A 9,806-nucleotide genomic window follows, 5' to 3' on the forward strand; every position below is an offset into this window, starting at 1 on the left:
GAGGAGGAGAACTTGGATTTCCTTGCACTCAGGATAAAAGTTGAAAACTATTTTCCAGGCCTGACCCTTCTTCCATTATGTAGAGACTAGTGGTATACAATTATACGCTACATGAGATTGTTTGTATCCTAAGAGGATTGGCATGACCTTTCAGGGTCCTGTGCTTTGAAAGCCAACATGCCCAGATGTAATAGTGCAGACTAGATGCAATTCATTCAATCATATTTATTGAGTGCTGACTGTGTGCAGAGCACCATACTAAGTGCTTGGAAGAGTACAACATAACAATAAGCAGACACATTCCCTGCCCACAGTGAGCTTCCAGTCTAGTGCAGACTAGAAGTAAAGTTGCAGACCAGATGCCAAACTACAAACCAGACGCAACACTGCCGAGCATTGGTGGACCCACTGGAGTGGGTGGCAGTGAGGGGATTTCAGTATGGAGAACCAATTTCACCTCATAAAAATGTTTTGGGAACTGATTGAGGTTGATTTTCTCCAACTCCATACCACCTCAGAGACAGCTCTGCCACTGCAGATCTTATCAGAGATCTGCTTATTAGAGAAGCAGCGTGGCTCAGTGGAAAGAGCACGGGCTTTGGAGTCAGGGCTCATGAGTTCGAATCCCAGCTCTGCCACTTGTCGGCTGTGTGACTGTGGGCAAGTCACTTCACTTCTTTGTGCCTCAGTTCCCTCATCTGTAAAATGGGGATTAAGACTGTGAGCCCCACGTGGGACAACCTGATTCCCCTGTGTCTACCCCAGCGCTTAGAACAGTGCTCGGCACATAGTAAGCGCTTAACAAATACCAACATTATTATTATTATTATTATTATCACGGGAGGCTGTGGAAAAGGAGAGACAGCCAGCCATGACAAAATGATGTTTTGAAATTCTTCATCATAAATGCCATCGTTGTCAGGGTTTGCTGAGGACCTGTTTGATGCACAACCCTTTCTAGGTAATGTAGTATTTCACCAAATATTGACCATCACTAACTAAAGCATAATCTGATGTAAGGAGTGAGTCAAAACAGAGTTGAACTTCTCCAGCAAGAAGCCAGGAATAGTCCCCTGGGCCCAATAGCTTCTACCACCCTAATGGGCTTGTTCAAACTTCAAGTAATAAAAATTATGGCATTGGTTATGCTCTTTATTATGTGCCAAGCACTTTAGTAAGTGATGGGGTGCTATAAGATAATCAGATAGATCATATGGGGCACACAATCTAAAGGGGAGGGATGGGGAAACTAGTGGCCAGAGAAGGTAAATGACTTGCCTAAAGTCATCCTGCAGGCAAACTGCAGAGCTAGGATTAGAGCCCAGGTCCTCTGACTCCCAGGACTGCACTCTTTCCACTTGGTCACAGTGCAGGGTTTTTCCCCTTTGATCCATTAAACTTCCCCTCAACTGGTCTAAAAGCTCCTTATGGGCTGGGATTGTCTATACCTACCCTTTCGTGTTGCTCTCTCCCCAGAGCTTAGTACAGTGCTCTGCACACAGTAAGCACTCAATATATAACATCGATTGATTGATTAATTGATTGAATAGCACTTCCAAGCATACTCTTCCTGTAAGAGTGGATGACTCCCTGACCTAGTCAGTGCACTGATATTTATCTGGGATTTTGTGGGTCATGAGACCCTGGTTGAACAATGATTGAAAGACTTCTCTAGATCTCTGTCCCATTCTTCCTCCAAGCCAGGCTGGATCTAAACCATCCTCTCCCTTTGCTTCCTCCCCAGGACTCAATGAAATCCAGTGCTCACTGCCTATGGAAAACAGGAGAATATTTCTGCATGAGCTGTCCGAGGCCAGTTTCAGCGAATGCAAGTTCAGCCTCTCGCTAACAGACCTTTTCATCATCATCTTCTCTGGGGTCGTGGTGTCAATTGCTGCCATCATCTCCAGCTTCTTCCTCGCTACCGTGGTCCAGTGCTTCCAGAGGTGTGCCCCCAACAAGGATGAGGAGGAGGAGGATGAAGAGGAGGATGACTGAGGCAACTCCATTCCCTCTCTTTAGTTCTGAGTTTCAGAATCAGTGACTGGTCCTGCCAGCTAGAGAATGGGGAGGGAAATGCTTCCTTAGGAAGGCCTCTAACCAGCCCAAAGGACACATTAACAGCTTCATTTCTGTCTTTAAAATGTGGGTCTATGTCTCTCTGGAGTCATTGGTGTGAAGGTTTATGGTGGACATACGTAGTGGGTGGAAAGGGGCAGGGAAGGGTAGAGGGAATTACCTAGTTGACAAGATTTTGGATAAAATATTTTTTTCTTGCAGGGACAAGAAAGTCTAAAGAGGCATTAGCACCATTCAGGTGCTCTCAAAGAGACTCAACTCCTCAAAATTCCAACTTACAAGGTGGCCAGTGGCTATCTCTTCCCCAGACTGTAGGAGAATGCTTCCCAATGGACAACAGTTGATTAGCAGTTGGTTTTCAGGGCCACAGTGGACCCCAGGGATGAACAACGTCTCATTCTTAAATCAGCACCACCACCCAAGGAATGAATCTATTGATCTGCTGAATTACTACTCCAAATGTTTTATGGGGAATCAATCAATCAATCATATTTATTGAGTGCAGAGCAGAGCACTGTACCAAGTGCTTGGCAGAGTGCAGCATAGAGTGGATAGACACATTCCCTGTCCACAATGAGCCTGCAGCCTAGAGGGGAGCTTACAACCTAGAAGGGAATATAAATGAAACTATGTTCATCTGGGAATGAATCCATGGGATAAAGCCAAAAATTGGCCAAAGTGGTTTTTTACTTTGGGGGGGAAATCATTTTGGGAGAATGAATGATACATAGAATGGAAGATAGGAATATAAGGAATAAGTGCAATTATTAGTGGAATATAAAGTGGAATATAGTGCAATTCTGATTTTTTCCCCTCAGAATAACTTTTGCTAAAAATACAATGAAGTAATTATTTTCTTCCTGCAGAATGTCTTGATCTAAAGAATGGAGGGGTCTTGTAACTGGATTTTGTATATTGCAGCATTGAACAGTGTAAAGTTTAAATTCATCAACAGTGGGCTTGCCAGGATTCTAGATTCAATTAGTAGATTCTGCTAGCCATGACAAATATCATGTGGAATTAAAATTGGAACTTGCTCAAAATATTTCTATGATGGTTGCTGTAAAGAAATGAGATAAAGTAGAGATTATGAAAGTATTTTTTGGTATTTAGGATATGTTTTCAGGTTTCAAAAGAAATGAAAACTAAATTTATTTCTCCCAGTGACTCAGTACTAACTGCAAACTATCTAATGTTGTAGCATTATTCTATAACAAGAAATAGGAGTTAGATTTTAGATCCAGTAATTGATACCTTTTCCTAGTGTGGTAATGGCCTAACATCTCTACTGGCCAATATATATTGCTCTGAAACACTAAGACACTCATCTTGTACTGTTCTGTAGAAACTCCTATAACTGAATAACACTCACTGGTGAAGATGCTTAGGAAAATGAAAACTGATTACCAGAGATTTCTGGAATTGCCCCAGAGAGATTTCAAGAACAAATCTGGTGTTTGAAATGCAGTAAAATGAAAATGTTCCTAAGCTGCTAGAATGCTTAAAACAGAAATGTTTTAATTGCAGATGACAAGTGAAAATTGCACAAACTCAGTCTTGGAGAAAGAGATGATTTGAAAATGTCAGCCCCTTAGTATATATAAATGAACAAGGTGATCCTTATTTGCACATTGTATAAATATCCTGATGTGTGTGTGTATATATTTTAGCTGCAGTTAGCCACAGTCTTCACAGCTGAAATGTCTGCTGGTGAGCATGAGATTTGAATTTAGTGAAGGTGTTAGGAAAACTGGCAGTGTGGATTGTACAACCAGCATCAATTTCCTTTCTGAAGTATCACTTCTAATTATTTAAGTTGCTAAAATGTTTCTAATATAATATGAGATAACTATTTTTGCAAAATTGCTAAAACAAGTTGCACATCTTGGGTCTAGGAAGACCATAACCAATGTGTACTCAACCACTTAAGACAATCAAATGACATTTTTTTCATTCCGTGGTGCCATGTAGAAAGAGAACAAATACATTTATTATTATGAAATGGCTTTTGTTGTTGCTTTTGAACATGAGAAAGGGGGAAAATGAAGGGAAAACTTTCATGCAATAGGAGAACTAAAAGGTATGTTAGTTCTTTACCCACTAAGAAATTGACTCAAGTGATGCCATGTTGTGTCATACTTTAGCACACCTCTTATAGCAAAATGTGGACAGAAGCAAGTAACTAAATAATTTGGAGCCATTCATTTACTTTGGCTTGGATTTTACCTATACAGTCCAGGTGAAAACCCTGACTTACCAACTTGTTCACATAATTGCCTTGCTTTTGCATCATTTTTAAAACCAGCACTAAAACTGAAGTGGGGTCATGACAGTAAGGGAGTCAGGAGAAAAGGGGGAGAGGAGAGAAGAGAAGGAAGAGAAAGGTAAGAGGGCACTTCATTCATTCAATAGTATTTAGTGAGCGCTTACTATGTGCAGAGCACTGTACTAAGCACTTGGAATGTACAGTTCGACAACAAATCGAGACAATCCCTGTCCAATGATGGGCTCACAGTCTAATTGGAGGAGACAGACAGGAAAGCAAAACAGAACAAAACAAAAACAAGACAACATTATCACAAGAAATAGAATCAAGGGGATGTACATCTCATTAACAGAGTAAGTAGGGTAATAAATGATATATACAAATTAGCACAGTGTTGAGGGGAGGGGAAGGGGGCAAGGGGGAGGAGCAGAAGGTGGAGTGGGGAGGGAAGGGGGAACAGAGGGGAAGGGCCTCAGCTGAGGGGAGGTGAAAGGGGAAAGGGGAGGAGCAGAGGGTGGAGGGGGAGCAGAGGAAGGGGGGAGCTCAGTATGGGAAGGCCTCTTGGAGGGGGTGAGCTTTCATTAGGGCTTTGAAGAGGGGAAGAGAGTTATTTTGGCAGATGTGAGGAGGGAGGGCATTCCAGCACAGCTGTAGGACATGGGCCAGGGGTCGACGGTGGGATAGGTGTGAACGGGGGACAGTGAGGAGGTGAGCGGCAGAGGACCGGAGTGTATGGGGTGGCAGTAGAAAGAGAAGGGAGGTGAGGTAGGAGGGGGCAAGGTGAAGGAAACCTTTGAAGCCAAGAGTGAGGAGTTTTTGTTTCGTGCGGAGGTTGATGGGTAACCACTGGAGGTTTTTAATGAGGGGAGTGACATGCCCAGAGCGTTTCTGCAGGAAGATGATCCGGGCAGCGGAATGAAGAATAGACTGGAGTGGGGAGACTGTATTTCTTACTTCTATTTCCTCTCTTCCAAGTGCTGCATGAAATGGCACTGGATGAATGAACACGCTTTCCTTGCTTTTCTTTCTACCCCAGAGCAAGCTTATCCCAATAAAGAAACTGCCCATTTCTTGGTGAAATCTTCTGTTGTGTTATCATGATCTGACCCTTCTCTTCCTAGCCTGGTGTACACTGCTTACCACCATTTACCATTATGTGGTGCAAAAAAATCAACTTTTATCTCCTTCTCCAAAATCAAGGTGGGCAATTATGTGGTGGAGACAGTTATGTAAGATATTTATAGTTTTTTCCTATCAACCTCAGTTTTCCCTCATTTATTACAGAAAAAGTATTTATAAGAAGGAGGCTTCGGCCCAAATGTGCCCAGGATTAATTAACACTTACAGGGTACCTGCTAGCACATACTCACAGAAAGACATTTTGTGGATGTTCTCAGGTCAGACAGAACATAGAAGAGGTTGTAATTAGTTGTGTTAGAGCAAAGTAGGAGTCCAAACCTCATTTTACTTCATTCAGCAATGTTGAAGAGAGGAGGTGAGATGGGCCAAAGGAAGGGATTTGGTTAAATAGATGGAGAGAAGTGAGGTTGGTGTAAACAGGAAAACATGGTATTTACTTGACTGGAAGCAATCTGACTCAATTTCTGGGAAGGCATTTACGTTACAGCTCCCATCTAAACAAGCCACAAAACATTCCTGGGTTCATGCCTGTTGTTTTGCACCCTTAACACTTCATCTTGCTTCTTCACTATTCTGAAGTATATACAAGTTCTGTTGTGAAATTGCATGGGACAGTGGAGCTGTAAACATGCAAAATAGAAACACATAACAAAATGGAGATTACCACTACATTTTAATTTAAAACACCTTTACCTTGGGTCCTTGAATTTACACAGCTTTGAAAATAGGAGCCAATGAAGCTATTGATTCAGTTTGGGAAGCATGATATAAGTGTGATCTAGTGATTAGGACCTGAAAGTTTTCATGGGATGTTTCTGGTCCTGTTGAATGGGGACATGGCACTAAACTGGGCGAATGACATTCTGGTGGTGGACAGGTCCATCAGGAATCCTGAAATATAGTTAACTAATGTGGCCAACCAAGACTGCAGCAGCTACCAAGACAACCACATGTTGGGTCATTTTGTCCATAAATGGGCTTTGAACTTTTTTGAAAAAAAAAAAGAACATTTTAGGTATACATTATTTCACAAAATGTTGCATTTATGCCCCCACCAGCTAATGATAATAATAATACAATATTGGTTAGGCACTATGTAACAATAATAATAATAATAATAATGGTATTTGTTAAGTGCTTACTATGTGCCAAGCACTGTTCTAAGTGGTGGGGTAGACACAAGGGGCTCACAGTCTTAATCCCCATTTTACACATGAAGTAACTGAGGCACAGAGAAGTTAAGTGACTTACCCAAAGTCACACAAATGACAAGTTGTGGAGCCAGGATTAGAACCTATGACCTCTGACTCCCCAGCCCACACTCTTTCCACTAAGCCACACTGCTTCCTTCCTATGTGCCGAAAACTGTGCTAAGCGATGGAGTAGATACAAATTCTCTAGGCCCCAGTGCAAACCCTTAGCCCTGAAACCAATTTCTATGTTCAGGTTCTCAGTCCTAGGGCTTTAGGCTCATCATGTTATATGGTACCATATTGTTATATTAAACTCTCCCAAGCACATAGTATGGTGCTCTGCACACAGTAAATGTTCAGCAAATACGATTGACTGACTGACAATGGGAGATCCCATCATCATCATTTTATACCCCACATAAAATAATATGCACCTTAGGATCAGGTTCAAGAGATTTGAATAAGGATCGATTTACCATGGACAAAGTGCTCTGAATCCTTTGGCTTGTCCAGTTGCCAATAGCTATTATAAAATATGATCCATTTCCTACAATAATGGACAACATTACCCCAAATCACTGATCATAATCACGATCAAAAGTTGGCTCTTGTAATCTGGGGGAAATGGCCCCTAAAGACAGACAAGAATCCTTAATTATGATAACATGATTCTTCTAATCATTTCATGATGAAATGATTGTCAATTAATTAATTTTATTCCCTTAAATTGAGATGGTTCATTCTAATCATTTTGCTGGTGTGATTTCTTATTCAAGAGTGACATGCAGAGGGCCACCAGGTATTACAGGGATGTAATGCCACAGTTTTCAGTACAGTTGTTAAATTTTCATGCATTCCTGCCCGAAGTTCCAGAGTAAACAGACATTTCAAGAAAGAGGAATGCACTAAATTCAGCCTGTAAATATTGTCAGTTTTGACTGAGTATAAAACCTCCTTAATATCAAAAATGCAGGTTATATAAGGAAACTCTTAAAAGAAGGTATTGATTTTTGAGAATCATTTAGTAACAAACAGTGACTAATTAAATAGAGACTAGTATAGACCTGGTTTGGCCTTCCCTTTAATTCTCTCTCCTTCCCACTCACCCACCTCCATCATACTTAAAAGTCCAGGAGCATAATAATAGCAGTAATAAAAATAGTGTTTCTTAAACGTTTACTCTAATAATGTTGGTATTTGTTAAGCGCTTACTATGTGCAGAGCACTGTTCTAAGCGCTGGGGTAGACACAGGGGAATCAGGTTGTCCCACGTGGGGCTCACAGTCTTCATCCCCATTTTACAGATGAGGTAACTGAGGCACAGAGAAGTGAAGTGACTTGCTCACAGTCACACAGCTGACAACTGGCAGAACTAGGATTTGAACTCATGACCTCTGACTCCAAAGCCCGTGCTCTTTCCACTGAGCCACGACTCTATGCAAAGCACTGTTCTAAACAGTAGGGTAGATAAAAGTTTATCAGTTTGGATACCCTACCCGTCCCACGTGGGACTCACCGTTTAGATAGGAAGTAATAAAATTTTAATCCCCATTTTACAGATGAGGAAGCAGAGGCCTAAGAAAGTGAAGTCACTTACCCGAGGTCACACAGCAGACAAGCTTATAATCTTACCTAAGGTTTATATTGTTGAAGAAAAAAGTGTCTTAGTGGAAAGAGGAATCAGAGGACCTGGATTCTAATTTTGGCTCTGACACTTAATTAATTCATTAATTATGGTATTTGTTAAGCACTTACAATGAGCTAAGCACTGTTCTAAGCACTAAGGTAGTTACAAGGTAATCAGGTTGTCCCTACTGGGGGTCACAGTCTTAATTCCTATTTTGCAGATGAGGTAACTGAGGCACAGAGGAGTTCAGTGGCTTGCCCAGGGTCACACAGCAGACAAGCAGACAAGTCAGGATTAGTACCCATGTCCTCTGATTCCCAAGGCCATGCTCTTTCGACTAAACCATGCTGCTTCTCACACTGCTGATGTGTGACCTCGGGTATGTCACTTCACTTTTCTGGGCCTCAGTTTCCTCACCTATAAAATGGGGATTGAATATCTATTTTCTCTCCTTACTCAGACTGTGAGCCCCACGTGGAAGAGAGACTCTGTTTAATCTGTTTGCATTTTTTTCTACCCCAGGGCTTAGTACAGTGTTTGACACATAGTAAGCACTTAATGATTGCCTCAATTATTAATCTTTGTCCCACTGCACATTTCCAGGGTCTTTCCCCTCATCTGGCCAAACATATCCTGGGCCTAAAAAACAGTGTTACATGCTCCCTTGTGACTGAAACCCCAGAGCTTGAAAAGTTCTAGGCTTGAGGTCTATTTCTGGGGTCTGAGGCCTCTTGGCTATAAGGAATGAAGATTCAAATTGGAGCCTCCAACCAGGTTTGATATCTGAGTAAACCTTGGTTCATCTTCAAAGCAAATCCTACAGATCTGCATTTCCAGAAAGCTTCACACCACAGTTGGAATCTTGCTACTTATTTCAAAGAAATACTCTGTTATGGAGAGGGGCCTGAGGAGAGTAGGGGGGTTGAGATCTCTGTGGTTCTTAAGCATCAGTGCCCAGGTTATTTTTGTCAGACAATTACATACACAGTAATTTAAAGTCACAGACTATTACTGGAGGCAAATATTAGGCATATTGCATGTCCTAAAATCCAAACCACAAGAAGCAACGTGGCTCAGTGGAAAGAGCACGGGCTTTGGAGTCAGAGGTCTTGGGTTCAAATCCCAGCTCTGCCACTTGTCAGCTGTGTGGGCAAGTCACTTCACTTCTCTGTGCTTCAGTTACCTCATCTGTAAAATGGGGATTAAGACTGTGAGCCCCACGTGGGACAACTTGATTCCCCTGTGTCTACCCCAGTGCTTAGAACAGTGTTCTGCACATAGTAAGCACTTAACAAATACCAACATTATTATTATTATTATTATTAAGGCATCCTGCATTCTGCCCCTTGTCCCCAGAAGCTGTTTGGAGTGGTCTCTAGTGGTCTTAACACAGTTGGGCAGTTTGGTTGTGTGTGTATTTTCTAATTTATAGCCTTCACCATTTGGGAACTTTGGCAAGGAAAACTATTGAATTGAATAGGACTTTATGCCTATCATTAAC

General features: G+C 41.7%; 1 protein-coding gene across 1 annotated transcript in view; it reads left to right on the forward strand.

Annotated features, from left to right (window-relative positions):
* LRRC38 (leucine rich repeat containing 38) overlaps nt 1–2,622 on the forward strand; it is a 52,109-nt gene extending 49,487 nt beyond the window's left edge. Inside the window, exon 2 of the mRNA XM_029064373.2 lies at nt 1,745–2,622. Coding sequence (XP_028920206.1) covers nt 1,745–1,998 — 254 coding nt within the window. The 3' untranslated portion in view covers nt 1,999–2,622. The remainder of the gene's footprint in view (nt 1–1,744) is intronic.
* The last annotated feature ends 7,184 nt before the right edge of the window (nt 2,623–9,806 follow it).

The sequence above is a fragment of the Ornithorhynchus anatinus genome, chromosome 5 (assembly GCF_004115215.2).
Source record: "Ornithorhynchus anatinus isolate Pmale09 chromosome 5, mOrnAna1.pri.v4, whole genome shotgun sequence".
In the NCBI taxonomy this organism is placed as follows: domain Eukaryota; kingdom Metazoa; phylum Chordata; class Mammalia; order Monotremata; family Ornithorhynchidae; genus Ornithorhynchus; species Ornithorhynchus anatinus.